General features: G+C 46.6%; 1 protein-coding gene across 2 annotated transcripts in view; it reads right to left on the bottom strand.

The window, feature by feature from the left end:
- Positions 1-22,401, bottom strand: part of CREBBP (CREB binding lysine acetyltransferase) — a 1,382,831-nt gene that overhangs the window by 1,025,572 nt on the left and 334,858 nt on the right. For both annotated transcript variants that reach the window (XM_085628465.1, XM_085628466.1), the window contains exon 9: positions 9,974-10,091. In XM_085628465.1, coding sequence (XP_085484591.1) covers positions 9,974-10,091 — 118 coding nt within the window. The remainder of the gene's footprint in view (positions 1-9,973; positions 10,092-22,401) is intronic.

Here is a 22,401-nt window from a genome sequence, read left to right as displayed (position 1 = left end):
ATGCTACTTACCAGTATGCATCTGTTCTTGGCACGTAGAGTTGCAAATCTACACACTATGCATAGATCACCATCTGGTGTTCGGCCCGGATGTTTGCACTTGTTTTAGTCTTGAAGTCTTTCGAAGTCACAAGGTATGCGGCTCCTCCTTTGGATCATATTGCGCATGGGCATCGGCTCCATCCTCAGATTGTTTTTCGCCAGCAGGGAATGATGGAGCTTTGTAAGAAACAGGAAGGATGCCCATGTATGGTGTATCTAAGTAAGATAATACTAGAGGAGGGTGGGCGTGTGTAGATCTGCAGCTCTAAATGCCAAGAACAGATGCATACTGGTAAGTAGCATATTCCGTTCGAGGCATATGAGCTGCAGATTACACACTATGCATAGATTGTATAGCAGTATCCCCCTCCTAGCGGTGACCACCAGTATCTGTTACAGTAGTTTGAAAGTGTTTTGAGTACAGCCTGGCCCACACTAGCTTTTTGTTTAGTTCGCACATCGACACAATAGTGTTTTGTGAATGTGTGCAGTGTAGACCATGTAGCTGCTCTGCAGACATCGTCTAAGGAAATGTTCCCTAAAAATGACATTGAAGCCCCTATCTTTCGAGTAGAGTGGACTCTAGGAGGAACAGATAATGTACGTTTTGCTTTGTGGTAACAAATCTGTATGCATTTGACAATCCACCTAGCTGTCCCAGGTTTTGATATGGGGTTGCCTTTGTGTGGTGGTGAGAAAGACACGAATAGTTGTTTGGTCTTACGAAAAGGTTGTGTTCTCTCTATATGGTACAGCAGTGCTCTTTTGACATCTAAGGTGTGAAGTGCTCTTTCTGCGAATGATTGTGGCTGCGAGAAGAATACAGGCAGCTCCACAGACTGATTGAGGTGGAAGGGAGAAATTACTTTAGGGAGGAATTTAGGATTAGTTCTGAGTACAACCTTATAATGGTGCATTTGCAGAAAAGGTACCTGAATAGTTAGTGCTTGTAGTTCGCTAACTCTTCGTAGAGAAGTAATAGCTACTAGGAAAGCAGTTTTCCATGTTCAGAATTGTAGCTCACATTTATGTAGAGGTTCAAATGGCGGCCCCATTAGCCTTGTGAGAACGAAGTTTAAATTCCACACGGGTGAGGGTGGTACTCTGGGGGGAATTATTCTTTTGAGTCCTTCCATAAAAGCTTTTATGGAAGGTACTCTGAAGAGTGATAGATGTTGTCTATTTTGTAGATATGCTGCAATGGCAGCAAGATGCAGTCTAATAGACGTGTAGGCTAAGTTGCATCTTTGGAGGTGTAGTAAGTAGCCTATGATGTGATGGATAGACACATCTAGGGGATCAGTGTTGTTATGGCAGTATATTACAAATCTTTTCCACTTGGCTGCATAGCATGCTCTAGTGGTAGGCCGTCTAGCTTCTTTGAGGACGTTCATACAGTCAGGATGAAGGTTGAGGTAACCGAATTCTAGGACTTCAGGAGCCAGATCACTAGGTTGAGCTGAGCTGACCTGGGTCTGGGTGTTGTATCTCTCCATGGTTCTGGGTTAGGAGGAGTTGGAGAGAGTTGTAATTTTTGGTGCGGAACTACGGAGAGTTGTAGCAATGTGGTGTACCATGGTTGTCAAGCCCAAGTTGGAGCAACTAGGATGAGCATTAAGGAGTGTTGCTGTAGTTTGCGCACCACTAGTGGAATGAGTGGGAGCGGCAGAAAAGCGTATGCAAATCTGCCTGACCAGTTCATCCATATCGCATTGCCTTTGGACAATGGGTGTGGATACCTGGCAGCGAAGTTTCGGCATTTGGCGTTTTCGTGGGTGGCGAAGACGTCCATCTGTGGTTGCCCCGACATCTGAAAAAATGGTTGAAGAACTTGTGGATGAAGTTCCCACTCGTGGATTTGTTGTGTTTGGCAGCTCAACAGATCGGCTATTGTGTTTTGGACTCCTGGGACATGTTGGGCTAGGATAAAAATGTTCTGAGATATAGCCCACCTCCATATGCGATGCGCGAGGTGAGAGAGCTGCAGAAAGTATGTCCCGCCTTGTTTTTGTATATAATACATGGCTGTCATGTTGTCGGTGCGGACTAAGACAGCTTTGCCTGAAATGTGTTTTTGGAATGCTTTCAAGGCTAGGAATATGGCTAGTAGCTCCAGGTGGTTCATGTGGAGTAACTTTTGCTGAGGTGTGTGAGAAAGTGCCCTCTTTCTTGCATGGTATGCCCCCACTTTTTGCTAAATTGCTGAATGTACTTTGACTGAGTGTGCCCTGGACTCCTGCCTATCAGGTGCCCAGGGCCTATGTTCCTTCCTTAAAACACACAAACTCCAAATTGGCAAACCCTGGCCACATGTCAGCCCCTAGTAAATGGTACCCTAGGTACCCAGGGCCTTGTGACCAGGGAAGACCCCTAAGGGCTGCAGCACTCATTGTGCCACCCTTAGGGGCCCTGTACCCTTACACACACACACTGCCTTTGCAGGCTGAGTGTCTGGGTGCAGGACAAAATGAAGAGTCGACATGGCACACATCTGTGTGTGCCATGCCCAACACCCACACTGCCAAGGCATATGTCAGTCACACCTCTGGCTGGGTGCCTTATGCCCATGGTGTGGGCACAGGAGCAGGAGCCCTGTGCCCCTACAGTACCCAGGTCCATTCCCGGGCGCTGTAGGTGCAGTGCTGCCATTTAAGAGTACATGGTGCTGAGAGCTCGTCAAACACGAGCTCCACAGCACCATAATGGAAACACTGAAGACTGGGAAGTTTGGTATCAAACTTCTCAGTACATTAAACCCACACTGATGCCAGTGTGAGATTTAATGTACCAAGCATCCCAGAGGGCATCTTAGAGATGCCCCCTTACAACTAACCTACAATCCACGTCTGCTCTGAGGCTGCCCAGGCTGCCACACAGCAGACATGTTGCTGGACCCCTGGGTGGGAGAGCCCCTGCTCTCCCGGGCCTGCAACAATGCACATCCTGGGTGAGGTGATAGATCTCCTCCCCCAGGATGATCAAAGGGAAGCTTCAAAGGCCTGCCGCTTCTAGGAGATTCCCCAGGCCACTGCAACCCCCCACTCTGGCGGGAAGCTTGGCCGGAAACCTCATACAAGGAGAGGGGATGTGCCAGCCTGCCCACCCCACCCCTCAGGTGGGGGAGGCGAGGTGAAGCACATCTCCGGGCTCTCGCCATCTTGAAGATGGGAGGCCCTACCCTATCAGGATTAGGCTACTGCCCCCCTCCCACAGGAGAGGGGCAGGGTAGGGGGTGTACCCACCCCAGGACAAGGACCCATTGGTCCCTGGCCTTCACCTAACTGTAATGCCCCTAAATCTAGTATTTAGGGGCACCCTGAACCTTCCTTCCCCAGATTCCGAAACTACAAGAAGAGCGAGAAGAAAAGAAGACCTGCCCTGCAGCTGCGAAGGAGAGGGAGACACCAACCGCTTTGGCCCCAGCCCTACCGGCCTGTCGACCTCGAACCTGCTCCTGCTCCAAACCCGGCATCTCTTGTGGCCAGCAACCTCAGAAACCCCGGAGGACCTGACTACCTTTGAGCTCTGATCCCCTGGGACTCCCATGAGTAGAGGCTCTACTCAGAACCTACCTTTCACCCCTGGCAGCAGCCCGGAACCGCGATCCCAGCCCACTCTGCACCCGCCACACCTGGCCGGTGCCAGAGTGAACTAAACCCACGAGGACGACCCCACGGCGACTGTGACCCCGAGTCCGGCACCCAAGGACCCCCCCTCGACAATCCTGACGAAGCCTGCAGCCTCAGAACAGGAACAGGACAGGAACAGACTAATTTGCATGTAGCCAGGTTCTGACCTGGGATGGTGCAGTGAGCTAAAAAACGGTGATGGATTAAAACCATGATCTCTTGACTTGGTAAGAGTATTCTGCATCATTCAGAAACTGTCCATCACCACCCCCTTTTCCAAAACTGATTTTATCCACACTCAGTGTGGGAGGGTATACTCAGACGTGAGTCCCTTGCTCATTGCACCATCAGGATTCAAGCAAGCCGGGCCGACGAAGGCTGTGATGCCAGAAACCGGTCCCCGGAAGCTTGTTTCCTTCCCAGTAATAGAATTGGCTTGGTAGTTTGGTTTGCCCTGTTCCCATCATGCACTGGGACAGGAACAGACTAATTTGCATGTAGCCAGGTTCTGAGCTGGGATGGTGCAGTGAGCTAAAAAACGGTGATGGATTAAAACTATGATCTCTTGACTTGGTAAGAGTATTCTGCATCATTCAGAAACTGTCCATCACCACCCCCTTTTCCAAAATTGATTTTATCCACACTCAGTGTGGGAGGGTATACTCAGACGTGAGTCCCTTGCTCATTGCACCATCAGGATTCAAGCAAGCCGGGCCGACGAAGGCTGTGATGCCAGAAACCGGTCCCCGGAAGCTTGTTTCCTTCCCAGTATAAGAATTGGCTTGGTAGTTTGGTTTGCCCTGTTCCCATCATGCACTGGGACAGGAACAGACTAATTTACATGTAGCCAGGTTCTGAGCTGGGATGGTGCAGTGAGCTAAAAAACGGTGATGGATTAAAACCATGATCTCTTGACTTGGTAAGAGTATTCTGCATCATTCAGAAACTCTGTCCATCACCACCCCCTTTTCCAAAATTGCCTCAGAACAGAGTGCCACCCCAACCGCGATCAACAGAGGGTAAGATTTCCCGACACCAAAAGGCACCCCTGCACCCGGCACCCCACGGCCCTCTGTGTCCAATCCCGGGGTACCTACCTATCCTCCAACTACCCAACTTACCTCTCGAAGTGGTGGTGGCACCTGACGAGTCCTCGTCCCCGAGCCTGCAGTCTTTTTCCAAACCGGAGATTTCTCATAGAAATCAATTGAGCGCCCGACGGCTCAAAAGCACCCTGCACCCAGCCGCCCGAGTGGCCCTGGCAGTGAAAACTCTACTCTAACCTACTTCCCTACTTGCCCTGAGTAAGTGACCAGGAGCCCAGCTCCCACAGCCGCGTGGCTTGCCCGACAGCAGCCACCAACCCAGGCCCCCCTATCCCTCATAGGATAACATTGGGCCTAACTCTCTCTGCACCCGGCCGTCCTGAAACCGCTGAGGGTGAACTGACTGTACCTACCTGACACTGGGGGACCCCTGAGTCTATGCCCAGAACTTCAACTCTGCCAGTCGAGTACTTACCCTTAAACCGCTAACTTCATTTTTCTCATAGGGTAACATTGGCTGGCTTTTTCTTGGAAATTCTTCTAAGTGTGGACTTTTCAAAACTCAAAATATTCACCAACAATCAGCAGAGTATCAAAAACGAATTTACTCACCTGCTCTTAGGTGAGCTCCCAGTGCTGGATCTTGGTGCCCAGCACTGACTGAAAAGTACCCACAACTATACGTACCTCTAACTCCCTTTTCTTCCATAGGAAACCATTGACTGTTTTTCTGTGAAATTTCTTTTAAGTGTTGATTTCTGCAATTTCTAAATAGTCTTCAAAAATCGTATAACATCCGAAAACGTAATTACTTACCTGTTTTAGATAAAGGTCCCAGTACTGAGTCTAGGCACCCAGTACTGGATTACAAAAGTAACGATAACCTACTGTACCTGTAACCTACATTTTCTTCCATAGGGAATCATTGATTGTTTGCTCTGAAATATTTTCAAAGTGCTAACTTTTGAAATAGCTAAATATTAGTTAAAAATCATTACAGTACCAAGGTCGACTTTTAACAGCTGATTCTGAGAACTGACCCAGGACTGGATCTAGGATCCAGGCCTGGAATTACAAAAGTAATCTAAAAAGTAATCTGTTGCATATAACTTGAATTTATCATTGAGCTCAATGTATTGTGATTAGAAATAGAGTTGCCTACTGCAACTACTTGTAACTGTTTACTAAAAAGTCTATTGCATATACAAAAGTATTCTTATGAAACATCTGTCGAGAAAGTATATTTTAATTCCAAGTGTTGGTTCTAAAATAAAACAAGCATATATTTTTTTATATACAAACCATTGGCCTAGAGTTCAGTTATTGAGTGTGTGGAACTATTTGCTGACTGAGTGTGTACAACAAATACTTTACACTGTCCTCTGATAGTGCCTTACTGCTCCACCAGGCTACCACTTTGGAGAGTAAGGTTATATCTAACTTTAACCTCTGTTAAACCCTTGGGGTCTGTGGACTCTACACCCTGTACCTATTAAGGAACAGTATATACAGAGCCACTTTCTCACAAGGTGTCCACCTGCCCTGCATGGGGTGATGAAGTAGGTGAGCTCCCCAGCCGGAGAGTGATGTGTCCGCTGTCATGACTATTTGAGGAACCGGCTCGAGGAACGGTCGCCCTTTGGAAAGGTTCTTGGTGTTCCACCACTGCAGAGAGCGATGGGTACGAACGTCTACCAACACCAGATCTGTTAGCTGACCTTGAGCCTGGTTCTATTGGCGTGAGGAAGTCGCCCTGGGAAAGCAGAGTGAGGACCTGCTGAAGTGTGACCATGTGGAAGTGGTCTGAGTATGTATAGGTTTAAGGGCCTGAGGTCTAAAATACGCCTTAGAGGTCCGTCCTGCTTTGGTATGAGAAAATAGAGAGAGTAAACTCCCTTGTTTTGTTGGTGCAGGGGAACTGGTTCTATTGCACTTTTTTGTAGGAGGGAGATTACCTCCTGCTTTAGCAGTAATAGATGTTCTTGTGACAGTGGACGGTGTTTGGGTGGTATGGTTGGGGGGGGTAGATGTTAGTTGGAGACAGTAGCCTGATTGAATTATTTGGTGCACCCACCTGTCTGAAGTGATGTTTGCCCAGGCAGGAAGGAATTGGTGGAGTCTTCCCCCGACTGGAGTGGAATGGTCTGGGGAAGTGGAGGGAAGTCATGGCGTGGGGGTGGAGGCAGAGCTGGAGTTGTTGTTTTTGCCTCTGCCTTTGCTGCTGTTCCCCCTGTAACCACCCGTTTGGTAACCTCTAGTAAAGGTGGATTGGGTGGGAGCCTTGTAAGAGGTGGAGGGGCTATCAGAGGAGTAGCCTCTATTGGTGCTTCTGAAGGATGAGCGACGAAAGGACAGTCTGGGAACTTGCAACTGCAAGGCTCCCACAGATTTGGCCGTGTCTGTATTCTTTTTCGTTTTCTCAAGTGATACGTCCACATTAGGGCCAAATAGGTGTTGCTCATCAAAAGTCTGATTGAGTATAGAACTCTGGACTTCGGGTTTAAAACCTTATATGTGTAACCAGGCATGCCTGCGCAAAACCACACTGGTGTTTATTGCCCTTGAGGCGGTATCGGCTACATCTAGGGCACAACGGATGGAGGTGTTAGTGATAGTTTTACCCTCCTGTAGGAGTTCGTTGGCCCAGTTTTTATACCTGTCAGGGAGGTGCTGCGTTATGGACTCGAGCTCAGCATAATGTGCCCTGTCATACCTGGCTAACAGCGTTTGGGTATTAGCAATTCGCCAAATGTTTGCTGCCTGTGACACTGTGCGTTTGCCGGAGGGGTCCAGGAGTTTGGATTCCTTATCTGGTGGTGGTGCATCACCTGATGTTTGGGAATTTGCTCTCTTCCTTGCATTAGAGACTACTAAGGAGTCTAGTGGTGCCGGGCCTTTAATGTATACTGGGTCAGTAGGAGCAGCCTTTTACTTCTTTTCTTTTCTCGGGTTGATAACTCGAGCTCTGACTGGGTCTTTAAAGATCTCTGGTGCATGCTTAATGACCCCTTTAAGCATTGGCAGAATTGCGGTGGACCTTTGTGTGGTATCGAAGGTGTCCATAAGAAAATCTTCCTCTACTGGGTCTGTATGAAGGGTAACCCTGCGGTATTGGGCAGCCCTGTGAAGGAGCTGGTTGAAGCAGATATTGTCCTCTGGAGGGATAGATGTCATCTTGTTGGGTTTAAGGGACGTCTGGGACACTAATCATCCCAGGGGTCCGGGGAGCCAGTAGGGATAGGGTTCCCAAGGGGTTGATCGTCCGCACCTCCCCCTGCATCATCTGAGGTGTTTTCATCATCATCCTCTATTGGGGTAGGTGATGGTGTAGGAGAGCGGTGTGGTGGAGGAGGAGGAGGAAGAGGAGAAGGGGTCCATAATGGAGAGATAGCAAAGTCTCTCTTTTTCGTTGGTGGTGCAGGCACAGGCTTTTCCAGGGGTCTTTTCTTGATGCTAAGCATTAAATGACCAGTCTTAGGATCCTTCACAAGAGTCTTTTGGGTAGGATCTGGACAAAACAGTTAGTCTGTGGGAGGCAGATCTTTCGGAGTCGAGGGTTTTGGTGCCGTATAAGCTTTTTCGGACGTCGACTCTGTAGCGGTTCTAGGCTTGGAACCGTGTAATTTTGTAGTGTCTTTATCCGATGGAACCGGTTGTTTTTTTCTTTCGGTGCCGAGGTCTTCCGCTTGGAAGAGTCGGGGCCTTTTGGGGGGCGCTTTTTAGTCTGCTCTGAGGGTGTTGTCGGCGCCGAGGAACCGGTGCTAGCCTTCGACGCCGAGTGCTTTGATGTCGAAGCAGTGGTCGGCATGGATGAAGACGTCTTCTTTTTCGGTGCCTAAGTTTGTTTTTCGGCACCGAGGGTAGGCTGACTCGAGCCCGAGTCACCTAAAGGCTTAATAAGCTTCTTTACCGGGCCCGAAGGCGGGGCATGGGAAGCAGTGTCTCGGTGTGCACCTGGGCCCGAAGGTGAAGGTGGTACGAAGCCTCTTTTGATAGGGTCGACGTCTGTACTCACGGCCCTTTGAGCTGGAGTGAGGTCTTCGACGTCGGAATCATCTGCTTCGGAGGCGCTGATGATGGCTTCTTCGACCCGACCCTGCTCCGGAAAATCGACGCCCTCTTGAAAGATGTCGTCCGGGATGGAAGATGACAAGCGCGCCATTGTTAGTCGAGCTCGTTGGTCCCAGATTGTCTTCTTGGAGCGGAAAGAGGCAAAAGCTGGACAGTTTCTGGCCTCGTGCTCCGGTGAGAGGCAGAGGTTGCACACCTCATGTAGGTCATGTGGGGAAACTTCGACCCACATCGAGGACACTTTTTGAATGGCGTCCTTTCCATGAGCCGGAGATTAGGCCCAGGTAGGCCCGAAGGCCTTCTTCGACGACCGGAATCGAAGACTTCGAATTTGAAGGGTCGCATGGATTGGAAAACACGATCGAAAACAATACCGTCGAGAAGGGAAGGATTGCGCGTTGTAAGAGAAAACCGTTAACTGTTCCGAACAGAAACGCGAGAACACATCCGAGTCCGATAGCAGAAAAAAAACAATCTGAGGATGGAGCCGATGCCCATGCGCACTATGATCCAAAGGAGGAGTCACATACCTCGTGACTTCCAAAGACTTTCCAAGACAAAAACAAGTGCAAACATCCGGGTCCAACACCAGATGGCGATCTATGCATAGTGTGTAATCTGCAGCTCCTTTGCCTCGAACATTCTTCTCTCAGGATGCACCCGGAGATAACCCATTTTGCAGTTGCTGTATTCCTTCCACCTGACTGGGTGAACTTAGGATGATATTATGGTGGATAGGCTATTTTATATCTGTGAACGGGTTTCTGTTTGCATCAGTAACAATTGCTTTGTTAAAACACTTATGACAATATTGATTACTGAAAGTTCCAAGCCCAAAATTGCAGAAAAAATTCAAGCATTGTAATCTGGTGAAAGATCCAAAACACGGTATGTGTAAAATAGATATGGATTCACCTCGTGTGATCCGTGGCCCCTTGGGATACTCAGCAATGACAATTAGTAGCATATTACACTGTCTACATCTGCAAATATAATATAGAACTATAATGTCTTCTATTGAGAAGGGGCAGGGTAATTTCACACAGCAGTACTGCCTTCTAGCTCATGATCGACTGGTCGTCAGCTGGAAGGCAAAAATCACAACTAAAGATAATAAACTGTACATATGCAAACAAGGCAAACTGATGAGTGCATCTAGGGAAACACCATGAAAAATAAAACTTACCCTACTGTTCGCAGACTCATACATATCACCCTCAACCTTCCTAGCATAGGCCACGAGGTTTTCCATTCGTCGATCCTTCAAGGCTGCAGGGTCAGGAGTGGGAAAGATGGCTTGGACACTGCCGAAGGAAAAAATCTTTATTAACATTCAGATACAGAACTGCTGTGGAAGAGAATATATTAAAATGGCACTCCGTGTTTAGGAAGCAATGAGGAAATGGAAAAATAGATTAGATGAAGTGGAACAATTATAAATAATATTCATCTAATTTATTTGTCCATGACAGAATACACTTTCCAAATACAAATCTAAAATCCAATTGACCTTCATAGCAATATGATTAACTGAGATTATGTTACTTACTCTCTAAGCATTTTTTTATTGTAAGCAGTGCTGTAGATACACATGCTCTGAATACACCTACCATCTACTTTTGGGCTTGGACTTGGGCAACTTGTTTCTTCCAAGAAGTCTTTCAAGTTCCAAAGTATCAGCGACTTATACTGTGGTTGTGAAAGTAAATGGGCAAGGACCCCATTGTTACGGTTTTCCGATCAGAGTGCGCGAGTAGTCATGGAGCAGTGAGTAGGATAGTACGGTGACCATGTGTGTTATGTAGAGATGCAGAATAAAACATCTTTAGCAAACACTGGCATCCGGAGAGGTGGGTGGGCGCATGTGAATCAACAGCCCTACATGCATTAAACAGATGCTTGCAGGGTGACGTAACAGGGTCATAGCATGTGTGGCTGGAGATGCACATGCTCTGCAACGATTGTAAAGCAGTACTCAACTAAAGCTGTATATCACCAGTGGATGGTGTATAAATTTGAAGCAAACCTTAAGACAGTTTGACCAACTCTGGCTTGTTGCATTGCAAGGATAACCACACATTAATGCCTTGAGGGTCTGTGCTGGAGTGTTGACCTACTGCCTGGATTGTGAAGCAGCTCGCTTGCTGAGGGGTTTTGCATCATCCTTCCAAACGCCTGTTAAGTCCTGAGCAGTGGGTCGAGCCGCCGCAGCTGCTGGGGGACTACAAGCCCCACAATCCTCGCTGTTCAACATAACCTGCAAGCAATACCTGGATCCTGAACACTACATAAGCGCACTGCACTGCCACTGTGTGGAACGCGTCCGGGCAAAGCCTGGGCCAAGGGCGGGACCACCTACATCCATCCATGGCTGCCAGAGACTGAGCTAGGCCACCCCTCTGACGCAGACACTGCGAAATACCTCATGTTTCCTTCCATATTAATTGATTAAGTACTACGGAGAAGAGGAAGTTCACAGGAACTGTCAAAATACCCCATAAACCCACAAGCATTCACAATATGCTAGAGAGCGCCATGCAGCTGAGGTAAGTACTGAAATAGCCCTCACAGAGCGCAGGCTCTCCCTAGGCCGAGGGGGATGGGGGGGGGGGGGTACAAAAGAGTAACCATTGAGTAAATCCTGCTGAGCCACGTACCACATGGTTTCTTCTAGCCATGATAACCCTGAAAACAGTTCTGCTTGTGTGGATATTAGCAGGCCTACTCTGACCCCAGAACCAGTGGTAAAAAGGAAGACACTGTCCAATCACACCACTCGTTCAAAGCCTCAACGAAGCAAAACTCTAATTACAAAGGGGCAGAGACATCACTGTTGAGTGAAACAGATTACGATAGAGTGTTCTTTTTACTTGGTGAGACGCTAGAAAAACAATTGAAGACAATAAAAGATAGTTTGGCTAGTATTGAAAAACATTTGGCTACATTGTCCAACTCTTTTCTCACATCCCTACCCTTGTCTCAATCCACACCTGATTCTTAGATAAAGTTACCCACTGGTAAAGAACAGAGTAAGGTACTTGGTGACTAGACTCAGAAAACACCTTTATCCTGGGTCAGGAAGAATGCAGCAACAGCGGACTCCAATGCATTAAAAGGACCTGCAGTTTGCCACACTGTTACTTCAGGTGCAGCGGGAGAATGCGTTACTATTTACAATTGCACTATAGCGGCCTGCTACAATGCCGCAAAAAAGCCTAAAGACCACGTCATGCAGGAAACAAAATCTAGCACCATTCTTTTAAAACTTACCCAAGAGGCTTGCCTGTATGTTCTGGTTTTGGCAGGGTTAACCCCCCTTCGAAAAATGGCCAATCCGAATCTTGGGAACAAGCACAAAATAAGTTAACTCATTGGTTTGGGGTTAAGAGAAACTTTAGAGTGCTGGAAGGAGACGGCAATCTAATGGTCCGGCGGATAAGTTGGATTGGTAATGTTTCAAAAGACATACCTAGGGATTGCATTGTAATCAACTGTCAGTAGCCTGACATTGTGGGGGGACTGTTTGACTCGAAAATAACAAGGGCACATGTAAAATCAAACATCACTTCGTTCCAGTTGGGCTACTTTTATAGGCCTTTCCAGCCAATAGCTCATTACGTGCCACATGATTACCATCTAGAGCCGTTGTGGGGGCACTCTAGCAGAAACAGATGTTCTCCATTTACTAAAGTCGATTGACAGGGTGTTCTCAGGTCAGTTGCATTGGATGTTTCACTAGAATGGTCTAGTGACACGGACATGCAGCGTCTACCTAATTTAATAGCGCCGGTTGAGCTGGAATGTAAACCCACTACTTTTTAACTTCCACTCAACTCCTGATGCAGCCAAAATCAATTCTACCTCAAGCTATTCCCATTCTTTATCAATTTTGAGCTGGAATGAACTCGAAGATTCCACTACCCGAGTGGCAAGCTTTCATAGGCTCTTACGAAATCTTGCCATTTCAAGAAACGTGGGACATTAATCCTATAACTCATGAGGGCTTTGTATTTTCCTTCTATGTCTGGGCCGCCGTCAGGTGGGTTATTCATTTGAATCAATTTGTTACTTGAGGGTTGTGCAGAGCCCTTAGAAACAAAGGAAAATAACTTTCAAGTAGCAGTTTATAAGATGTCTCTGGAGATACATCTTGTCAATTTGCAGAACAATGATTTTTATACCGTTCCCAACAAAAATTCCCAGTTGTATTTAATTACATTTTCTATATTGTTGAGCAAAAAGTAAATGTGTGTCACCAACTGTAGTAATCATCATAGTAGAGATAGTGATGCTGGCAGGTACACAAGGAGCATGGAGTTGGAGGCATATCTAGACCTGGCTGATCTTTATAGTGTAATAGAGATAGCCGGCATAGACAATTTGGGAGTACCTACCTTTATAGGGAAAAACTATTCATCTGGGACTGACTATGTATTTGTCTACCGCAACTTGTGAAACTGTTTGTTGTATGGTACTATTGTGGCTTCTCATTTTGGTGATCCTAATCCTGTTGCAATAACATTTGATACTCCAGCTAGAAAAACTTCCAAGTTAGCAACTGGTCTTAGTAAGCTATGGCCATCCACGGATAACTTACTATTATGTTGGAAAATGCCTGATCCTGTGCAATTTGTGAAGAAAGTAGTAGCAAAGAACAATGAATTAGTAATGGGGTGTTTAGCAGAACCTAGAAACCAGGGGGTGATAGTCAGTGCTTTGTAGGCTTATGCAATGAGATTGAAAAGTCCCTTAGTAAGCCCCATAGACCCGCTGCACAGTAGCCACAGTGGTTGGCTCATGAGTGTTCCCTAGTTAACCGCCAACTGCGCAAAGCCTTGTTTAAGAATCCTAGAGATCATGCTGAGGTGGCCCCATGTGTATGGAGTATAAACTTGTAACCGCGCACAGGCGGAATGAAGTTATTACCCAGAAGTGGGAAGCCCTCACCTTTAAATCCCAGTCAAAGGATAGCAAATAGTTTTGGACAGCCGTGACTAGTAGGCGCTCCTTGGAGCAGACATCCTCCACAATTTGTTGTCATATAGAGTGCAGCATGGGTTTAGCATTTTACTAGTATTTACTAAGACAGCGATCCAAATCTGTCATTTTTATTTGGACCGGTTGTTTATTCTTTTTCAAATATTTTAAGGCTTTCTATTCACGAAGTTGTTTTAGCAATCTAGCAGAGCGCAAGGGGTAAGTCTCCGGGTCCGGTTGAAGTTCTCATCAACTAACTAAAAATCCATCCTGGACAAATGGACCCCCCCTGTTAACTAATGTTAACAGTTTAAGCCACTTCATCATACCAAGTTCATAGATGAACGCCAATATAATCCCTTTTTTTTTTAAAAAGGCGATCGTTCAAAGATCCACTGCTACCACCGAATTTCTCGGATTGATATACCAGCAAAGATCTTCGGGTGTGGTCTTTACAATGGGATTCAAGAATGGGCCGTTGATAACGATATCCTGAATCCATACCAATACGGCTTACGGGCTAGAATTGGCACTATGGAGCCGTGCCTAAATTTGAACTTGGCGATTAGCAAGTACATAGTGGCTAAGCAGGTCCTCCTATATCTTAGTTTCTTGGACTCATCAAAGGCCTTTGACTGCGTTAAACATAAATTATGGCAACTTCCCCATGAGGTGGGACTGAACGATGCACTCATACCCATATTGGACTCTCTTCATACGAACACCACAGCATGGGTATTGTGTGGTCAAAGCGGTGAAGTGTCAGATGTTTTCCAGAATAAGCTTGGAGTGTGTCAATTGTGCATACTTGCCCATTTATTATTCATTTTATATATTAAAAATCTTAGGACCCATTTGACAGCCAGCACTCTGGACATTCCAAGGATAGGTGGCACCCCGCTTCCAGCACTCTTGTACGTAGATAATGCGGTCCTGAAGGGCCCACATATCAAAGGATCTGTGTATGTTAGTCCTTACCATTGTGAATTTTATGGCCGAATTAGATTTAACAACTAATTGTTTGAAGTCATTCATAATGACTTGAGGCTCAAAGAGAACTCAGGTCCCCAAAATTAAGTTGGTTCGAATACCTTATTAAATGCAAATACCTTTTCTTACTTGGGTGTTATTTTTAATGCAACAGATTCTTGGGCACAGCATATTTTGCAAAGCAGGGCGAAATTGTCCAGGTTAACAGGCTTGTTTCTTAGCCTTCCGCACCCTTCTGGTGGGAGTCCCTTACCCCGGTGTTACAGATCTACACTGAATAATGTGCTCAGTCATCTTCTTATAAGGCAGGTGTTTGTGGAATTGAGGACTGTATGGGCATACAGAGGGAGGAGAACATCTTTTGAAGGAGATGCTATCCCCGCATCTTCCTCACATTTTGTCAGTGATTTGAGCTTGACTTGTATGAGTGGCTTCATCCATACTAGACCTCCTGTATTGTGGCTTTCCATTTGGCTAACTGAGAAAGCATTACTAAGAAGGGCTATAATCACTAACTGCCTGGCTTGGGAAAAGGGCTTGTCAATTCCTTGGTTGGCTTTTGCTGACACAGCCTCATGTAACACTATTGATCACGGACCACTGTGCTGAGAGGCACTTGGGGTGGACAAATATGGAGTCTTGCATGAAGGACGATGGCTGTACAGGAGGTCATCAGTGTGAGAACTGTAAGATGGAATGGGTGCAAAAAGGGCCACTAGCTGCTTAAATGCTGCCATTGTTTGATCATCTGGGTAGGCCTTGTCAGTGACTGCATTTAACACAAACCCCAGAAAGAGCTGGACCTGGAGGGGCTGGAGGTGGGATTTGGTGATGCGGACTACGAACACCAAGCTGTACAGCAGGGAGATTGCAGCTAGTGTGTGGGCTAGACTGTCCTTTCTGCATAAATGCTTTATCAGCCAGACACCTAGGAAGTGGTACATGCAAATTCTTCCCATCTGAGGTGGGCAGCTACAACGCTAGTCATTTGATGAAGACCCTTGGGGCTGTGGTGACTCCAAAGGAAAACACTTTACCTGGTAGTGCTCGCCACTTGGTGGGGGATGACATCCTATAGTGTCACCATGTGGAAATGCTCTGAGAGGATGCACTGAGGGGCTTCAGAGATGGGGGATTTGCATGGAGGTGCTGTCCTTCCTAGAGATGAAGGATAGGGAGTAGACGCCGTTGCCCCAGTGTTGTGAAAGCGGAGGCACTGGTTTTATGGCCTCTTAAAGGAATGCCTGGATTTCCTCCTGTAATATGGCACGGTTTCTGGGCCAAATGTGTGTGCGTGGGGTGGGATGTTTGGTGGGGATGTGGTAAGCATGTGGCAGTAGCCATACTTTAGATTAGGTAGGACCCACCAATCTGTGGTGAAGAAACTGCAGGAGTCTCCCCATAACAGGTGTGTTGTGATTGAGAAGTAGGGCATGTTAGAGTTTTATGGAAGTGCCTCCCTTGGAGGGGGAGCCCCTTATGTGTATTTCCTGTCTCCCAATTAGTGATAGGCCTGATTCGGTCACGGATACAACTGTGCTCAGTTGGAGTGGGGGGCAAAAAAGCTTTCAAACCACTCCTTGCATGCTACCTCTGAAAGGAACCCCTCATCAACCTGTGGGCCGAAGATGGTGCTCTCTGTCAGAGGGCAGGTTGATTAGGTGGTGTTGAACTTCTGGGTTAAAGCAAAGAGTAGTGGCGGACAATGACAGTTGTTTACACATCTGGCAGCTGTGCTGACTGAGCTGAACACACTGTTCAGCTGCATTAAGAGACAGCTTTGCCGTCCTCTGCAATGCCCTCCAATTTCTTACTCTACTGGTCAGGCAGATGTTGCAATAAGGCCTCCATTTCCTCCAATTGAGCCCAGTCAGACTGGGTCAAGAGACTCACAGAATTGGCAATATGTCAGTGCATGGCTGGGCCAACTGCTACCAAAGAATCTTCATGCCGTTGAAGAATGAGCAGGCATCGCAGTGGGTGTCATGCTCTGGGGAGAGGCACAGATTACACAGATAATTTGAGTGCCACTGAGGGCACCTCTTGTAGGTCGTCCTATACCATCACCCTCTATGCCTCTTCTTTCTCTGGAGTCGGTAAATGAGGTGTAGGGCCTCAAACAGTTGGGCACCCCGAGCGCCCGGTCCTCGGCAATAGCAGCCTTCATAGAGCTAGCAGAGGTATTGCAGACTTTTCTGCCCAGAGTCCAATTTTTTACTTTCCTGGTCAGGAGGAACAGTTGATGAAGAAGTGTTGGCATGTAGTGTCAAGCCAGCAGAGACTATGATGGAGTCTGGTGTGGGATCCATGCAAGGAAAAGATGAATACTGATCAGGTGGTTTGTATTTTTTCCTATGGGTGCCATTGTGCAGTCTTTATAGAAGCCCAAGTTAAAAATTGCTCCATAGCTAGTTCTAAAAGATCTGGGACGAAAGGAAGCAATGGTCAAGAAGCAGATATTTGATGGAGTGTCTCAAAGATTACATATGTGGCAATCCGCAAGTCAATTTTCTATATGTCGGCACCTCTAATAAATCCTGTAAAGTGTTCAAATTAGCCACAGGAGATATTCTTGCTGGAAGAGTTCGACAAAGTATTTGAGCATAGACCGGAAGAGGAGTGGTATGATGAGACCATGAGGACCCGACAATGGAAGAAGAATATCTTATTTACCTCAAGTGTAAACGCCTGGGAGATTCCAAGCAAAAATGATGGTGGCGAGAGTTTCACCATGACCTAGACCTATCACTGCAAGAGTTGGTGTGACGGAGCGACACCTACAGTGCCTCGGTGTAGATGTCACTGGTACAGGAGACAGTGGTGGCCGAGAAGGAGTGTTTGGCGGCAGAATTGCCGCTGGAATTGCTGACTGTGGAAGAGGAGGCGATTCCATCAGAGCCTGAGGTGGTGTTCATGAATCCGGAATGGTGACTGGAGAAGCATACCTGGATGGCGAACAGGCTCTTGAATACTCTGAGTCAGATACTGATGGAAGTCTGCAAACTTTAATGCAGGAAAAACATTCTGTCATCTTGGTTAGAGAAGCTGAACCAGGTCTTGACACCAAGGATTTCGACTTTGTATGGTGTCTTGACATCGAGGTACCGCTCAAAAGCCAAAAGCAGACAGTGCTCTCCTCTTAGAGATCTTAAGTGGCGGAGAAGTCAAACTAGCTCTTGACGGCGAGCAAGTGAGTGCTGTACCTCTTCTCAAATTCAAAGTCTTCACCAAACAGGAACCGTGATTTTTTGTTCAATGAGTCTCCTTTTGGATCTCCCTCTGCAGGAGTCCTCATAGAGTGAGACTGGAGACTGGTAGATGGAATAGTCTCTCCTCACCCTTCAGATGTCTCTTCAGCCATGGAATTTTGCCTTATCCAGTGTTCCACTTGGCCATGGAGGCAAATCTTTTCTCTCTCCCTAAAAGTGCGCCTGGAGAGGGTCTTGCAGTGGCGACACTAGTTTGGGTTATGAGAGTCTGGCAAACAAGAATACAGATTCTGTACGGGTCTGTATTTGCCATCATTCAAAAGAAATAATTAGCAAACAAGTATAATGTTACTTACCCAGTAAGCATCTGTTCTTGGCATGTAGAGCTATAGATTCACATGCTTTGCTTACTCCTGCCATCTAGTGTTGGGTCCGGATTTTTGCAAGTTGTTTTTGTTTGAAGAAATCTTTCCAGTCACGAGGTAGGTGACTCCTCCTTTCGGTGATAGTGCGCATGGGCATCGACTCCATTGTTAGATTGTTTTTCCGCAGAGGGTACAACAACAACAACAACAACAAGAGACCATGGAGGTGGGTGGGCGCATGTGAATCTACAGCTCTATATGCCAACAACAGAAGCTTAATGGGTAAGTAACATTATCCGTTCGAGGCAAGTTATTGTTATTGTTAAGTGTACTTGTAAAGCGCAACATTCATCCTACCAGGATATCACGGCGCTGCAAAATTAAGCAGTAAAACCTAGGGCAGTTTCCAGGGACTATTAATTATTCTGATGTGGGGAATAATGCAGTTTTTAGTTTTTTCTTAAAGATGGAGTAGGATTCCGTGAGTCGGAGGTTGATGGGCAGATCATTCCAACATTTAGCAGCAATGTGTGAAAAGGCACGTCCGCCCATCCTGGATCGCTTGATCCGTGTGGTGGCTGCTTTGGCTGAGGCTTGTGAACGTAAGTTCCGTGCTGGAGCATAGAACTTAATTCTATTCCGTAGAATGAAAGGGCCAGTATTGTGTATTGTTTTATGGGCGATGCATAGCATTTTAAACGTGGCTCTTTGTCTCATAGGCAGCCAGTGCAAGGCTCTCAGGCAGCTTGTGGCTGAATCATACTTTCTCTTATTGCAGACAGCTTTAGCAGCAGCATTCTGGACCAGTTGTAGTTTTTTAAATAAGTAGTCCGACATACCCACAAATAGAGAATTGCCATAGTCCAGCCTGCTAACTAGTAGCGACTGGACTAGGATCTGTCTGCATTCCATTGGTATCCAAGGGAAGACCCGTTTCAACCTTTTTAGTATGGCGAATCCTTTGCCACATATTGAGATGACATGGCATTTCATCGATAGAGTGGTGTCCATCTGAAGTCCTAAGTTTCTGGCAGACGATGTGGGGTTAGGTGGAGAACCTAAGGAAATTGGCCACCAGGTGTTGTCCCAGAGCTGTTTAGTCCCGCCAAAGATGAGAATTTCTGACTTGTCAGCATTTAGTTTTAAATAATGACCATGCATCCAGTTGGATAGTTCTGACAGGCAGTTTTGCAGTCTACTTTTGACGTCATTCTCCCCATTTAGGGTTACCATCAGCTGAGTATCGTCCGCGTAGGAGCAGATATTAATGCCCCATTTCTTGCCAATCGACGCCAATGAGGAGACATATACATTGAACAATGTTGGACTCAATGCTGCCCCTTGGGGCACTGCATATTTAATCTTTCTAGGGGTAGAGGTAAAGTTGCCTAAACAGATGGACTGGGATCTGTTTGATAGAAAGGACTCCAGCCAATTTAGGGCTTTACCTTGTATTCCTTTTGCGGCAAGCATGTGAATTAACAGTTTATGGGACACGGTATCAAACGCCGCTGATAAATCAAGGAGTATCAGGGCGACCGTTTTACCTTTATCGACCTGCATTCGGATATCGTCCATTACAGCCAGGAGCGTGGTCTCTGTGCTGTTATTTGATCTGAAACCGGTTTGGGAGACATCTAGTAGATTGTTAATTTCCAGATAACTTGACAGTTGTTTTGTTACCAGTCTTTCTAAAACCTTGGATAGAAAGGGGAGCTGTGAAATGGGACGATAATTGGCTGGGTCGTTTATGTCCGCGCCCGCCTTTTTTAGTAGTGGGATAATTGCCAAATTTTTCCAAACTTCTGGGAATACGGCTTGCTCCAGGGACTGGTTAAAAACTTTTGTGACTGCTGAGCCAATTATGGGAGTTAGTTGAGAGAAAATATAGTGTGGACAGACATCCCATGGCGAGCCTGATTTGATTTCTGACATGGCTTTGGTGACCTCGTCTTCTGAAAATGGGCCAAAGGTAGAGAGGTTGGCTTGCAAAGTGGAGTCCATCTGATACTCCACAGGGGCCTGGCTGTTGTTTGTAAAAGAGGCATATATTTTGTCAATTTTATCGCTAAAAAAGTCACTAATTTTTGTGCAATTTTCTTGTGATGGCGTTAGATTAGATGTGAGACTGGGGGGATTGCAAAGTTCTTTTACTATTTTAAAGAGCTCCTTGGACGAGTTTTTATTCTCTAGTATTTTTTGAGAAAGGTAATCTTTCTTTGCTTTGCGTATGGCGGTGTGGTATGTTTTCAGTTGATATTTGTAAGTGGCTCTGTCTTCAGGGGTTCTACTCACTCTCCATTTATGCTCAAGTGTGGTGCATTTTCTTTTTTCAATTTTGAGGTCTGGGCCATACCATTTCTCAGAGGTTTTCGGTTTGGATCGGTTGGTTGCGCGAGTCCGCGAGCAATGGTCTAGTGCTTTCTCTATATTGCCACGCAATAGACAAATTTCTTCTTCACATGTCATTTCAGAGTTGAGAATATAAGAGAAATCTTCCTTAAATTTATCCAAAGAGAATTTACTCCAGCATTTAGTAGAGTTGGTCGGCTGAGCTAGCGGTCTTTTAGTCTTTATAGGTAGGTTTAATGTAAAATCTATCCTATAATGGTCCGTCCATGTCAAAGGGGTTATATTTGTAATGTTAGTCTTCGATATGTTAGTAAATAAAAGATCTAACATGTGCCCCGCTCTATGTGTGGGGCAGGCTATTTTCTGCATTAGTTGCATAATTTCCATGTCTGTGGCCAGACGTTTAGTTAGGGGATTATCAGATAGATCGAAATGAACATTGAAATCACCGATGACTATAATGTTTTTATGGTTGAGACAGAATGGAAGAATTTGTTCTAGAAGTTGGGTGCTAAAGTCAGTAGTGCTATTTGGGGTATTATAGATGATCGCGCATCCGAGGATCACCTGAGTATTGATGGAGATGGAGATAATCAAAACTTCGTGTTTGCCAAGTTGTGTGACTGTTTCTTGACGACATGAGAAGCTATCTTTAAATATCATAGCCACTCCACCACCTCTCTTAATTGGTCGATTGAGATTAATGATTTTATACCCATTTGATAGGGCTGCAGTAATATCCGGGGTATTGTGCTCATCGAGCCAAGTCTCCGTAATGAAAGCGAAATCAGGTTTGCTATCCTGTAATATGTCCCATATTTCGATAGAGTGTTTGGGGAGGGACCTTGCATTGACATAAATACCTGTGTAGTCCTGGGTAGGTGTGTCTTCCGGTGAGGGTGGCTCCGGGTAGTTACAATTCCATCTACAGTGACGACAGCTAAAGGGGCCCACGGTGTAGGAGGGTCCAACTTTAGCACAAAGGGAATTGTAGGATGGTAAGGACGTATTAAGACTGAGCAGCTCTCCACGAGAGTATACCCGCGCAGGGTTGCCTGGTCTATCTGTAGTTGGAGAGACAGGGGTTTTGGCCCCTGGTCCCGGCCGGGCGCAGACGGGCTCGCCTTTGGCGAGCATTCGGCGCGCCCGCTGCGCTCGTCCGCTGCGCTTCCTGTAAGGACACATCTTTTATGTGAGGAATAAATGGAGGGGCGTGGCTATTGGCAGGGGGCGTGCCCTTCAATCGGCCAATGGCGTGACTGTATTTGCCAGAGTCACCCGCCCACGTCAGCTGTCAGGGCGCTGAGCGAGGAGAGATGCCAGAGATCGTTCGTTTGTTAAAAACGAGGTAAAAACACAAGTTATACACACTTTAAAATTAAACAGGGGTTCCTACTCCCGGCTGTGCCTCAGGAGAAACTGCTTTCGAAGCGCAGCGCTCGTAATCAGCGCGCGCTTTGTACTACAGTGGGGCGTGGCTATTGGCAGGGGGCGTGCCCTTCAATCGGCCAATGGCGTGACTGTATTTGCCAGAGTCACCCGCCCACGTCAGCTGTCAGGGCGCTGAGCGAGGAGAGATGCCAGAGATCGTTCGTTTGTTAAAAACGAGGTAAAAACACAAGTTATACACACTTTAAAATTAAACAGGGGTTCCTACTCCCGGCTGTGCCTCAGGAGAAACTGCTTTCGAAGCGCAGCGCTCGTAATCAGCGCGCGCTTTG

This window comes from Triturus cristatus, chromosome 10, assembly GCF_964204655.1.
Source record: "Triturus cristatus chromosome 10, aTriCri1.1, whole genome shotgun sequence".
NCBI lineage: Eukaryota > Metazoa > Chordata > Amphibia > Caudata > Salamandridae > Triturus > Triturus cristatus.
The sequence above is the reverse complement of the archived record's forward strand: the minus strand, read 5'-3'. Positions and strand labels throughout refer to the sequence as shown.